At 29.2% G+C, this 15,102-nt stretch overlaps 2 protein-coding genes across 3 annotated transcripts; both read left to right on the top strand.

Moving 5' to 3' along the window:
* Positions 1–1,549: 1,549 nt before the first annotated feature.
* LOC127240240 (probable serine/threonine-protein kinase PIX13) lies at positions 1,550–4,608 on the top strand. Of its 2 annotated transcripts, none has more exons than XM_051258797.1 (6): positions 1,550–2,490; positions 2,726–3,054; positions 3,201–3,336; positions 3,439–3,581; positions 3,657–3,780; positions 4,298–4,608. In XM_051258797.1, the coding sequence occupies exons 1-6, from the start codon at positions 2,415–2,417 to the stop codon at positions 4,606–4,608; spliced, it is 1,119 nt and encodes a 372-aa protein (XP_051114754.1). In that variant the 5' UTR covers positions 1,550–2,414. The 2 variants fall into 2 exon arrangements, with proteins under 2 accessions (XP_051114754.1, XP_051114753.1); XM_051258796.1 differs by lacking the exon at positions 1,550–2,490 and adding an exon at positions 2,502–2,618.
* Positions 4,521–7,848, top strand: LOC127240241 (dehydrodolichyl diphosphate synthase 6-like). Its single transcript, XM_051258798.1, has 3 exons — positions 4,521–4,644; positions 6,257–6,304; positions 6,804–7,848. The coding sequence occupies exons 1-3, from the start codon at positions 4,618–4,620 to the stop codon at positions 7,734–7,736; spliced, it is 1,008 nt and encodes a 335-aa protein (XP_051114755.1). The 5' UTR covers positions 4,521–4,617; the 3' UTR covers positions 7,737–7,848.
* Positions 7,849–15,102: the final 7,254 nt, after the last annotated feature.

Below are 15,102 nucleotides of genomic sequence, written 5' to 3'. Positions count from 1 at the left end.
ATATATTGTATGTCATTTTTTCAATGTTATTTTGTTCGATTCCAATTGGGATCTTAACCGTATCAAAGAACACAGTTTTGTTTTTACTTGGTCTAAGATTATGAATAGTTGCACTTTGGCCGGCCATGCGACAACTTGTCATTCCATTTGGCTTGGTTAGAGCAAATCTAGTGGAATATTGTAACAGAATACTCTTAAGAGCATGGGTTTACAAAAATAATTTGTTTGAATTGATGATGTGTTTGATTGTTTTGTTTGTTTTTTGTTTTTTTTTTTCAAAATAGCAAAAAAAATTCCTCAGTGCTGAAAATTTTTTGTAGTTTTAAAATTTTAAAAAATTTATTTGTGGTTTATAAAATGTGCACGCTTGCTTTTCTTTTAAATCACAATGTCGTCGACGTTAAATTTTAGCTTTATTAGACTGTTATGTCCATATGGTTTCTCTCTCTTCTGTTCTTTTTTTTTCTCTTCTTCATAATTTTTTTTCTTCCTTCTTTCTTTTCCAAATTTTTCTTTCACACATCTTTTTCCTCAATTTTTTTTTCTTCTCTAATTTTTTTTCAGGTCATAACAGTTCTAGCTGTTTCTTTTTTTTTTTTCTTTTTTTTTTCTTTTTTCCCCATTTTTTTTTTCTTCATTAAGAAAAAAAAGAGAATAAAGAAGAGAAATGAAAGAAGAGACACAAAGAAAGGGTTGAATATCAGTTTTTTTTTTTTTTTTTTTTCCTTCAATTTTTTTTATCTTTTTTTTTTCCATTTTTTGTTTTTCTTTATTTTTTCTTTTTAATTTTTTTGTTGCAGTAAGTTCTTTCTTTTTTTTTTTTTTTTAAATTTATTTTAAATTTTGATTTCAAATAGAAATTTTAGATTTCTGATTTATGTTCTGTTTAGTAGATTTAAAATTAAAAAAAATGAATGAAGAAGAATGAGGAAGAAGAACGAGGTAGAAAAGAAGTTGTAAAAATTTGGGTGTGTTTGTTTGGGGGTTTGGATTTTGGATTGGAATTTGAAAAGTAAAAATTTTGAATTTGAATAGTTGTATGATGTGATATAAATAGGGTTTGATGTGATGTTTTGAATGTAAAATTGATTTTTAGTATAATATAAAAAATGAAAAATAGGTGTTTGATTTGATATTTTTGGGGGAAAAAAATTGGATGAATAGTGAAAATCCTCCAAAATCCTTCAAACAAACACACCGTTAGTGAACTGTGTTGAGCCCGAGTCTATATAGCGGGTCGTGGCTGATCTATCCCAATTTAGTAAAATTAAATACTTCATTCATCCGTATAATTATAATATGTATTCGACACAAAAAAAATAAAATATATTTTATTAAAAAATAATAAAAATAAAAAGATAGTTGACTCAGATAAAGTTCTTGAAGTAGATGGTCTTTTATTTTACTCCTTCTGTCTTATCTAGAGTATTATGGTAAAACACGTGAAATTTATTATAATTATAATTAAATAATTGAGATGTATCAGTAAATATAATTATTTTATAATATAAATAATTTGAAATTAAAATAATCTCATATTTATATAAAATTATTAATTAAAAAATTTTAAATAAAATTAAGGTGCATGATCAATTTTCATAAGATACGAGTACATAAAATGAAAATGTGGACACATGGAGGAGGAAGTATTTTTAATTTTTAGTATTGACTTTGTGCCTGTGTTAGCATTGACTTTGTGCTGATGTTATTGGTCGTATTGTGTTCTATTTTGATTTGATAAAAGCGTTACATTGAATATAGTCTACGTTAATAATTTTAATAAATTAAAGTCGATCAAAAGTGATTAGTTACATTAATATTTATTAAAATTTAAAATCGAAAAAAGAGAAGACATAAAACAAAAACAAACATAAAAAAAAAAAATTCTCCATCTTCAAATTCAATTTCTTCCTCCTTACTCTTTTTCTTCTTCTTCATCAAAACCAGCTTAGCGAACAAGAAAGTGCAGGTTTGACGAATGTATAGGGGTGAAAGGATGGATACTCTGAAGATTGAAGTATAGTTGAATGTGAAATCATTAGTAAAATAAGCAGGAAAATTATTCAACCTTGCGGTACAAGGAAGAAGTACTACGATGGTGATGGTGATGGCGATGGTAGTGGTGATGGCGATGGTGGGGAGGGTGGGTCCGTCCATTCCCAACCTTCAATGAAGTGAATGAAGCACCTAAAATGTCAATGGCGCGTAGAATTGCTGAGGCATCGAAACCGCCGAGACATTTCCATGAATCTCGTCTCCAGTCGCAGACGCATTCATTCCCAAACTCCTCCGTGAACGACTTTTCGCATCATAATCGTCGTCTTCCTCATCGTCATCCTTTCCTCTCCTCCACTCTCTGTAATTTTCGCATATATACAGTGCAGAGAAGATCTCTTGACGAGCTTTGATATCTTATGGGGAATTGCTTCGGATGTCGTCCTGCTAATGGCTCCAATGGTCGGATTAACTCTACCAGACCTCCGACTTCAGGTATAATCTATTTCCGTTTTGATTCGCGAACTTCATGAGGATGGAGCAGTTACCTTTAATTCGCGAACCTCAATTGTTGGACAAATCATTAAATTACCTTGTTGAAGATGAAGATGAATATTCATTCGGTATTGTTTGAGTTTCAATTCTGGATTGCTTTCCTCAGAGAATCGATTGAATTTGAAAATGATTGTGTTTAGTTAATCCTGCATTTTCTGTGTTCTACATAACTTAGGTACGTCGTCTAGTTTCAACAATGCCGGAAGCCTTTTCACAACCACAAACAGCAGCCGTGGCCTCGGCCAGTTTCCGGCTGCTTCCCGCGACGGCGATCCAGGGCGAATAATGCCGCTGTCCAATTTGAAGATGTACACATTCTCGGAATTGAGGAGTGCCACACGTAACTTCAAGCCAGACATGATGCTCGGAATCGGAGGTTTCGGGGCAGTGTACCGAGGATGGGTTGATTCGAAGACCCTCGCGCCATCTAGACAGGGCACCGGAATGTTGGTCGCCGTTAAGAAGTTGAACCCCGAGAGCACACAAGGTTTCGAGGAATGGCAGGTATGATATACCTACCATGGATGCCATTGCTTAGCTTCAACTTGTTGAATTGTTAATTAGTTGTCGATTGCGTAAAATATTGGATAATCGAAGCTTGTTATCCTATAGAATCGAATTTTACTACATCGATAAGTTGCTGAATGCAGTCGGAGGTGATCTTCTTGGGGCAACTTTCGCACCCGAACTTAGTGAGGCTTTTGGGATACTGTTGGGAAGACAGAGAGCTTCTGCTCGTTTACGAGTTTATGTCGAAGGGGAGCCTCGAAAACCATCTTTTTGGAAGTGAGAAGCTATTTCTTGGCGAAAAGCAGATCGATACCATACTATATGGTCAAATGATCGCGTAGTCGAGGTTATATGTAATTGGTTTTCTTGGATGTGCAGGAGGTGCAGCCATCGAACCACTTTCATGGGACGTACGCCTCAAAGTAGCGCTCGGAGCAGCTCGGGGCCTCGCGTTCTTGCACGCCGCGGACAAGCATGTTATCTACCGAGACTTCAAAGCATCAAATATTCTCCTCGACGGCGTAAGATCTCTTTAGTTTGTTCGTAAGGAAATGAAATGACAACTTTTGTGATTGTTATTCCTCTTTGGATTTTAGGGGTACAACGCCAAGATCTCCGATTTCGGATTGGCCAAACTCGGGCCATCTGGCGGGGATTCTCATGTGACGACGCGAGTTATGGGGACAGTCGGCTACGCGGCGCCTGAATACGTCGCAACGGGTGAGATCTCTCTCTCAAATTAGCACACGTAAAATAGCGAAACAACATATGTCTTTATTATACACAATATGTATTGATAAAAGTATATTATGTGCCTAATCAGTTGTATGTGTTATGTGAAACTATATTATGCGTTGTTAGTTCATGAGCTGTATTTATATTACTCATTCCGTCCCGTAATTAAGTATCTATTTACTTTTAGTGTATATATATTGAATATTAATTATAATATCAAAACGTATAATAAATCAAGAGAAAATGAATTTTATTAGTGTCTTATAATACTAATATAATGTCATTTGTCAAAAAAAATTATACAAATATAAGATTATTTTTAATGTTGAGTACAATGCAATGATGCAAATATAGTAAATGAATATCTTGTTATGGAACAGAGAGAGTATATTAATATTGTGTATTGTTTGTTAAGACATTGTGTGTTGTAACGCTGCCATCTATATGCATATCTCCATTGTTTCGAACTCAATTATTTGATCTGTATTGTTTGTAACAAAAGGGCATTTATACGTAAAGAGCGACGTGTACGGGTTCGGCGTGGTGGTGCTGGAGATGATGACGGGGCTTCGAGCGGTGGACACTCGTCGCCCCGCCGGACGGCATCACTTGGTGGATTGGATGAAACCGAAGCTCTCGTGCAAGAAGAAGGTGAAAGCGATTGTCGACGCGCGGCTGCAAGAGCAGTGCTCGGTGGTGGCGCTGCAGCAGCTCGCTCGCCTGACGTTCCGATGCTTGGAGAGAGAGCACAATAAGAGGCCCTCCATGAAAGAGGTTGTGATCGCCTTGGAAGCCATTGCAGCTTTGGAATAGACTACGACGATGACGACGACGACGACGAAATCTCGGGTAGAACTGCCTTTCTATATATATATATACTTACAAGCTTTCTTCCATGGCATTGCACATTCGGGAATCATCTTTGTTCTTATTTTTATTTCGATGTTTGTACATAGCTTATCGTTGTCTCCATTGTTCATCTGTATTTATTTACGCACGAAGCTTCGGATTGAAAGTTGCACTAGTGTTTGTATTAGACTAGTTAATAGTCTCTCAGTCATAATTTAAAATATTTTTTAATAATTTTTATTTATCCATTCAAAATATTCATTTCAATCATATAATAATACAAAAATAATTTTAATTTTTTATAGAAGAATAGATTAATGGCTTCACCATTAGACTCTTTTTCTCATTCCTAAAATTATACTGTTTTGTCTATTTTATTATTTTTGTCTGTTTCAAAATAATAGCTCTATAGCTCTATTTTATTTTTGTTAATTTAATCTTCATTTTTTAAAAAAAAATTATCATCAATTTTTGTAATAATTATATGTATGAGTATTTTGATCTTTTAAAAATATTTTTACACTCACTATCAATATAACACTACCCTTCTTCCCAACTAAATTGTCTCATATAGCTAAGAACTTTTAGGTAATATGTAATTAATAAGTAAATAATAAGTGTATTAATAAGAATAATTATAATTTAATAAAAATAATTATAAATTAAGATTAAGATGACTAAATAGTTTAATTAAAATAAAAAATTATAAATTATGAATTTTAAAATATAATTAAATATATAATTATATTTATATAAAAAAATAAAATTATGTAGAACAAACAAAAATAAAAAATTAGAACAAATTAAATGGAACCTAATGTGTCTATTGTTTAAAACAAAGAAAGTATTCTATTAACATATGCCATAAAATATTTATTTTTATTTTTATTAATATGTGTTAATTGGGTCAAATTATTGACTCAATTAGCAAAATATCGAATGGCCAAATGTATCTATATTATAGACAGGGTTAACTGATGATTAGCCGTAAGTACCTCCTTTTATTAATTTTTATTTCCTCAATTAAACTGTCCATATCTCATTGGATTATATTTTCCAATAATAATTTTCCATTAACGTCACAATCAATCAATAAGATTTACATAAAATACTCCTTTGTATCAAATAGGATGTGGTCACATTCTTGAATCTGATGATAAATTTTACCATACATATAAAACCACCTAATTACATTAAATAAAACAATTAATTCACATCATTCCACAAATATAAAATAATAATAATAAAATCTTTGATTTATTGGTCCACCTACTTCAAAAGTTTGCCGAAAAATCGTATATATATATACACAAAGCGGAAATTGAAGGACCCACACAAAACAACACAGCACAGAAACTGTGAATTTCCAGTTCCCCATAGCGCCGCTCTCCATTTCTGCCGTGAGTTCCACCGTTTCCGCCATTGCTTTCCTTCTGGTTCTCAATTGGCCATCCCAAGAGCGTGAGCGTGAGCGTGGGGTGGGGGTGTTCTTTTGCCTTGCATAGTTCTTGCTTCAATGATATAATATCGTTTTGATGTTACGGCACACAGTTCATTTTTGCTCACTGAAACATTTCATTTCATTCAATGTTCTTTTTGGTTTTGGTTGCAGGTTTGTTGTTCTTCTGTTTTTGATTCCTCGGAATACTCAGCAGCAAAGGTACGTAACGTAGGTAGGTAGCATTGATCGGGGAATGGCGGTTTTGTGATCTTTTGAAAATTCAATGGAATAAATTAGGGGGATGCAATTTGACAGTGATTTGTGCGATATGAAGAAGTTTGATCGTCAAAATGAAATTTGAATCCTCAATTTCATCAGAACTGCTTCCGAGAAATCTCTTGTTTCAAAATTTGCCCCTAAATGATTCGTAGTTTATGTGCAATTAGGGCTGAGTTTGATCCACTTAGGTTTCGTTTGTTGATTTGAGTGACAATAAAATGTTGCTATGATTTGAATTGTCGATGCATTTTAGACCACATCATGCTTAAAAATCAATAAATTCGAACAAAAACAAATTCATCTGCATTATGAACAACAACAATCAATCACTTGATACATTTTTATCTCTACATTGTGACTAGCCATGAATCACTCTGTATCATTTTACTTGAATAATTCTGCTACATGAATACATTCTGTCGAATACGGCGCAGGGCAGGCGCGGGTATTGGCTACTTATCTGTTAATGGACAGAAAGAAGGATAATCTTGGTGTTAAATTTTTGGGGAATTCAGTTTCCTATATGCGAAAATGGCTGTTTCGGGTGTTGTCCATTGGCCCGGTTCCGAGGCATCTAGCCTTCATTTTGGATGGGAATCGGAGGTATGCGAAGAAGCACAATCTTGGCGACGGGATGGGTCACCGAGCTGGATTTCTAGCTCTAATGTCGATAATGAAGTATTGCTACGAGCTCGGGGTGAAGTACGTGACGATATACGCATTCAGCATCGACAATTTCAGGAGGCGGCCGGAGGAAGTGCAGTCGGTGATGGATCTTATGCTCGAGAAGATCGAGGGGCTGATCAAGGAAGAAAGCCTCGTGAACGAGTACGGCGTGCGCGTCTATTTCATCGGGAACTTGAAGCTCTTGAACGATCCCGTCCGCGCAGCCGCCGAGCGCGCCATGAAGGCGACGTCGAACAACAGCAACAGCATTCTTCTCATCTGCGTCGCCTATACTTCGACGGATGAGATCACGAATGCTGCTCAAGTTTCTTGCGACGAGAAGTTGGGATTGGCCGGAGTGATCGGAGGAGAAGATGAAGACGGGGACATTGTCGTCGAGGGGGAAGAAAATGGCGAATGCAACGGACAAGATGAAGTTGAAGACGAAGATGAAGATGAGGAGATTATCAAGCTAGCGGACGTGGAGAAACATATGTCGATGGGAGTGGCTCCGGATCCGGATATTATGATCAGGACTTCCGGGGAGACGAGGCTGAGCAACTTCTTGCTGTGGCAGACCACGAACTGCCTGCTGTACTCGCCGTCAGCGCTGTGGCCGGAGATTGGGCTGCGCCACCTTGTGTGGGCGGTGCTGAACTTTCAGAGAAACCATCTTTACTTTGAGAAGAAACGGAAGCAAAATTGACTTGGTGTAGCAAAGAACTCGGAAATGTGTTGTTCGTTCTTATGGGGGAATTATTTATATACTTTTACCTTTGTTCGGGCTTTGCTTTGCGTTGTTATTGTTGATGTTATTTTATTAGATAATTTCATTAGCAATAAAATATTACTATTTTTTATATGAAATATATTATATTTTGTCCATACCACATTATTATTTTACGATGCGCAATTATAAAGTAATAATTTTACTAAATATTTCATTAACATTTATGATTTATTTATAACAAATGTCACTATTTTTGTTACATTATCTTTCTTTATCTCTCCTTACAACACATAAATAGTTTTTATATACTCCCTCAATCCCAATATCATAGTCTTGTTTACTATTTTTGTCTTGTCATAAAATAATAGTCTTATTTCCATAAATAATCATATCACCATAAAATTACTCTTATTTTTTCATTTTTATTACACAATTGTCACTACTTTTTACACTAATACACTCACAACTAATACACTCACAAGGACAAAAAAAATCTTTTAAGTATATTTTTTACCAATTACCAATATAATATCAATATTCTTAAACGTAGTGTCCAACCCAATTAAAATTATAATTTTGGAACTGAATGAGTAATATTTTTAAGTAGATATAAATATTTTTAAGATAGATAAATTTATTAAAGATATAGAAATGAGTAAATTTTTATAAATGGACAAAAAAAGAGAAGGGTCATCTGTAACGTTAAAGACGGAGGATTACAAGTAATTAAAATATTTTTATAATATTTACATATTTAATAAAATAAAATTTTCCATATATTTAGTTTAGATTAATTGATGTGTATTAATTTATATTTATGTTTATATATTAATAATATTTTTAAGTGATATTGGATGTACTATATTTATTTATTTTGTAGATACTTGATTTTATATTTTTTATTTGAACAATAAAAACAAAACACAATTGAACATATATATTAGTAAATTTATGAATAAAATTATTTAAAAAAAATACTCCTACTTAAATAATTAATTTATATAAAAAAAAATAAAAATTCATTATGAAATTTATTTATTTCATTAAAATATTAATTTTTATTGTAGTTTCTTTTATAAAAACTAAAAAACCTAATGCTATATATAAAGAATTTTAGGAGCTATATCCCTTTTTAAGTAATGGGCCTGTAGTGCTCCTCTCATCAAATCCAGCGCTTTTATTATATTTATAAATTCAAATTACAATATAATAATAATAATAATAATAATAATAATAATAAGGGGTGTTTGGAAACAGCGTTTTGAAGAGCTTTTAGGGTTGAAAAGGTTTTAGCTGTTTGATGGTAAATTAATTTTTTGAAATAGCTTTTTGGACCCAAAAAGCTAATTTCTGAAAAGCTCGTCTACCCAGCTTTTTGAAAGAGCTTTTTCATTTTAATTTTGATTATTTTTTATTTACCCTTGAAACTTAATTATTTATTTTTTACATATAAATATATTTTTATAGCAGTATTTATTAATTATTTATAATATATTTAATTTATTAAATTATATATTTATTTTTATTGTAAATTTAAAATAATAATAATTATTATTACTATATATAAATTATTTTATTTGTAAAATATATAATTTAAAACTAAATAAAATAGAAAAAACAAAGGTTATTAATTTATTTATATATATTAAAATAATAATTAACATAATAAAAATATAGATACGAAAGATTTATTATTTTATATGTTACATAATTTTAATAAAAAATTATTATTTTTTAGTAAAAAAAATTTCTTGGATCTAAATAATAAAAATAAAAATAAATATTTTATAATATTTTTATAATTTTCAATAATTAATAACAACAATTCTTATAAATTTCAAACCAAAATGAACAAAATTAAATATTTTAAAAAATAACATATCAATGTACTTGATAGTCATTTTATGTATAAACGGCTAATGTCAAACAATTGTTTTACCAAACACTTTTAATACAAACCGCTAATTGAATCAGCTAGTTAAACCAGATAATTGAATCAGCTAACAGCTAACCCTAAATAAAAAATTCGAATTTGAAATAATAATAATAATGTCGACTACTTAATTAATTATTAAAAATTGTGCATAATTTCACTATGAAAAATGCAATATTGCATAATAAACAATTTGAAAATTATATGAAAATTAATTTTAAATTTTATAATTGTTTTGTGAAATAATATTTGATATTATATTTAAAATAGAAAATTAATTTTAAATATAATATTTAAAACTATTGCAGATTAAATAATATAAATTTGAGAAAAAAAATTCATAAAACTCTTAATTTGTGTTTTCAGCTATATTTCTGCATTATTTATTTATTTATCCTTATTTGTATAAAATTATTATATTTAATAAATATTTTATTTTATATCAAAAAATATTTTCAGTACATGTAACAAAGAAAGGTAGATAAATGATTACGTTGATACATAACAAAAGTAGTACGCTTTTTCTGTTCTTTTCTTCCACATATTTTTTACCAAAAAATATTAATAAATTAAATATATTCATTACTTTTTAAGATATACACAATTATTTACATTTGACATAAAAAAATATATATTTTTCTTAAAAATTATTTTACAAAACAAACACAACATTTAGTATATTTATTTAATAACAAAAGAAAATTTAATCTAAATTCAAACTTAAAAAAAAAAAGAAAAAACCTTCAAACTCTAATGATAATATTACTTACTCCGTTCCACTTAATTTGTCCCATAATTTTATTTTTATCTGTCTCACAATTTGTCTTTTTTTTTTATATAAATACAACTATATACTTTAATTATATTTTAAAATTTATATATATTTTTAGTTTAATTAAACTATTTAGTCATATTAATCTTAATCTATAATTACTTTTATTAAATCATAATTATTTTTAACTAATATTTTTTTTAATTACTTACTAGTTACACATTATCTAAAACTTTGTACTATGACTAATAGAGTAAGGGTAAACTTTTTTTTTTTTTTTTGGTAAACTGTTTTTTAGTCCCGTAATTGGACCCCTTTATCATTTTAGTCCTGTAAGTGGAGCCTGTCGCAAACTAGTCCCATAAGTGAAAAATTTTCGTTGTTTTAGTCCTCCGGCGCCGGAGACATCCGCGTGGCTCGCCGGAGGTGACGTGTCCGCCGGGTGTCCCGCCAGGTCAGCGACACCTGGCGGATACGTGGATTTATTCTTTTTTTCATTTTTTTTAATTTTTTTAATTGTACTAGATAAAAAAATAAAATTTAAAATAAATTAAAAATAAGTTTTAAAAAAAATTAAAAAAAATTAAAAAAAAATACACGTGTCCGCCAGGTCAGTGGTCTCGCTGACCTGGCGGACACGTCACCTCCGGCAAGCCGGCATCTTCGGCGCTGGAGGACTAAAACAGCGAAAATTTTTCACTTATGTGACTAGTTTGCGACAGGCTCACTTTTTTTTAGTCCCGTAAATGGACCCTTTATCATTTTAGTCTCGTAAGTGGAGCATGTCGCAAACTAGTCTTATAAGTGAAAAATTTTCGATGTTTTAGTTCTCTGGTGTTGGAGACGCCTGGGTGGCTCGTCGGAGGCCACGTGTCCGCGGACACGAGGATTTTATTTTATTTTTTATTTTTTAAAATTTAATTTTTTTTAATTTTTTTATTTGGTCCAATTAAAAAAAATTAAAACAATTAAAAAAGTAAAATCCACGTATCCGCCAGGTGTCGTTGACCTTGCGGGATATGTGACTTCCGGTGAGCCACGCGAATGTCTCCGGTGCCGAAAGACTAAAACAACAAAAAATTTTCACTAATGATATAAAAGTCCGTTACTGTCACTAAAAAAAATAGTCTACCCACGGAGCAATATGAAAATAGCATTACAGTTATAACTGTCATGTGTGGATAAAGGATTGTGGGGGCCCAGAAGAAGGGTGGTAAGGAAACATGTCACGGGTTCTCACTCTCACCCGATACTCTCGTCTCATTGAGATGTAAACACCATTCCACATGGCCCCTTTCTTAAACATACATACATACAACAATTTTTATTTATTTATTTATTTTTGTACAAATTATTATATTTGATAACATTCAATATTTTTAAAAATAAAATTTTATTTTATTATAAATAGGATAATACAGTAACAAAAGTGTTACAAGAAAATGAAAAAGAAGGTAAATAAAAAATACGGAGGTTTTACAGTGTGTCAACCTACATCTACGGGTAGGAACCGGAGAGATTTTATTATACTGAGTATATCATACGGCTAGCAATTATAATACCCAAAACACCCTAAACCCTAAATCCATTTGTTATTAATTAATATAAGCCCAAAAAGAACTCTACCAATTGAAACAGTTTTTTCATTTTAGTTTCGGATCAGATAGATCGCTAAATTCAAGTCACGTTTCAACAAAAAATTTGATATCGATCCGACTCAATTTAGGGCAAATGGAATCTCATCATTCGATGAAATTTCTTTTAAAATTAATTTTATATTTATTTATTAAATTGGAATGAGATAATTAGTCATTTTATTTCTTAATTATATATATATATATATATATATTGAACATGCATGATTATTGATTTGATTTTTCTATATTTAGGAGTTTGTTGTAATAACTTTCGAGAATTTCCAATTTAATTATCACGTTGAAGTTGCTCTATTGCTTATAGAACATGTGTAGTAAATATTGCATTTCTTAAATTATACTCATGTCATACTACCTCATTCAAATATACATATATATATATATATATATTATTTTCATTTTGTCTCAAAAAATTATAGTACTATTTTTTGTTATAATAAATGTATAAAATATCATTAATTTTTTTTATTTTATATACAATTACAAAATTATTGCTAATATTTAAATAAATTCGGAAAATACAAGTGGAGTTTATATATTTTTAAATAATAAATTTATATGTGCTATATAAAATGGAAATAAGATGTAAAATGTAAAGCTTTTATATTCATATATTTTTAAAATTTTATTAGTATTTTATATGTAAGTTCATGATATTATATATATAGTAATAATATGTGACATACATATTTTTTTTTTTTTAAATAAAAAGGGTTATATAAGAAATACAATTAGGGCGTGTTTGGCAATTAGCTGATAGCTGTTAGCTGTTAGCTGATAGCTGATTCAATTAACTGACTAGATGATTCGATTAGCTGTTTGTATTAAAATGTTTGGTAAAACAAATGTTTGATATTAACTGTTTATACGTAAAATGACAATTGAGAACATTTATATTTTATTCTTGTTTCTAATATATTCAATTATGTTTTTTTGAGTTTAGAATGTTTAAAATTTTTTGTTATTAGTTATTGAAAATTGTAAAAGTGTTATAAAAGTATTTATTTTTATTACAGTTAGATTTAAAAAATAATATATTTTTATTAAAATATACAAATAGTTTTTTTTTTTATTGAAAATGATGTAAAATATAAAATAATAAATTTTTCGTGTATATATTTATTATGTTAGTTATCGATTAGTTCATTATATTTATAATTTTCAATAAATTTAATTTATTTTTAGTATAAAATTTATATAATGTAATTTTAATAAAAAATAAATTATTAATATTTATATTTTTTATTTTATGTTGATTTTAATAAATTTATATATTTTACAATTAAAATAATTTTTATATAAAAATTAATTATTTTAAATTTATAAAAGTAAAACTATAATATAATAACTAATATAATTAATAAATAATCAAAATATATTTATTTGTGTAAAATTTATAATAAATTTTTAAGGGCATATAAGGAATAAAATTTTTTTACAGAAAAACCTATTTCAAAACGCTGGGTAAGTTAGCTTTTCAGAAATTAGCTTTTTGGTCTAAAAAGCTATTCCAAAAAACTAATTTACCAAACACCTAAATTAGCTTTTTGACCGGTCAAACAACTAAAAGTTATTAACTAAAAGCTCTTCAAAAAATTATTTGGCAAACACCCCTTAATCAAAAAAAAAAAGAAAAAAGAATTGATTTACAACATATTAAATTTACAAAATAATTTAATTAATTTTGAACGAAAAGAGTATAATATTTTATAAAGTACAATAACATATTTTTTTTTAAAGAAAATATATATAGTATAATAAAAAAATTGACAAAAAAATCGACATAGAAATAAATTTCCTTTTAAGTTTTTTTTTTTGGTTTTAATTTATTTATTTAACCCATCAGTAATATAATATACCACGTATATTTTAATGACACAATATATAACTTTACATAATATAATATATTATTAATTTTAGCACAACAAATATATTTATATAACATCATATGTGTCGCTTGATATAATTTAAATTTGAATAAATTAAAATTATTTAGCTGGAATGCTTTTGTTGGCATATTATTAGTAAAAATTTGGAATGTTCTTTTATATTTTTTAGGTCGATAATTTAAAATTAAAATTATTATTTTATATAAAAAATAAATATATTAAATATAATAAATTAAAATAAATAAATAAATGTTATTGATATTAGTATTAGTATTTGGTTATGTGCATGCGAGCAGAGGTGTCCAGCGCACGGACACCCCATCCCAACTGCCTCAAACGGTAATGCCGTGACATTGCCAGCTGGCTCTTGGTTGTACACGTGTCCTCTGCTTCCCTTCATTTATTGCTGCATTTATTGCTCTGCATCCTCCCTCATCTCTCCTCTATTTCCTCCCTCCCTTTTTCTTTTCATTAATACAAAAAATAAAACCAAACCCAAATATCTACTGCTCGCTAGTCACACATATACGTACACACATTTTTATTTATTTTATAATAATATTGAGTGTTAATACGTAATTAAATAAATTTATTACCATTAAATTTAAATAATTTTTGTACCCTATTGGATTTCATTTAAAAACCTTTAATCTCGTTTTATTTTTGCTAGTTTTATTTTTTTTATTGTTAAATAAATTAAAGAAAATATCGGAAAAATATAATTAATTTAGGGAAATATTTAATTAACGTGGATTGTTTTGTTTGTTTGTTTGTTGTGACAAATGACGTTGGTTATGTTATGCGTATTTATTTATTTATTTTATTTATTTCCCCAACAAAGATAATGTATTGACCTGCGGCAATTGCATGTTGAGGTGTTGGTACTTATAAAAAGAGTTTGATTGAGAGATCTCTCTCTCTCTCTTCTTCTTTCTTTCTTTTTTCTTTTTTTTTTTTTTTTGTTTTTTTTTATTTTTTTAATTATATACTCCATTCGTCCCGAAATTAAATATCTATTTGCATAGTAGAAATAAAATTGAAATGACTAAAATAATTTTATTAGTATGTGTGATATAAAGGTAATGACATTTGT

This window comes from Andrographis paniculata, unplaced genomic scaffold (genome assembly GCF_009805555.1).
Source record: "Andrographis paniculata isolate CXL003 unplaced genomic scaffold, ASM980555v1 Contig79END, whole genome shotgun sequence".
Lineage (NCBI taxonomy): Eukaryota > Viridiplantae > Streptophyta > Magnoliopsida > Lamiales > Acanthaceae > Andrographis > Andrographis paniculata.
The sequence above is the reverse complement of the archived record's forward strand: the minus strand, read 5'-3'. Positions and strand labels throughout refer to the sequence as shown.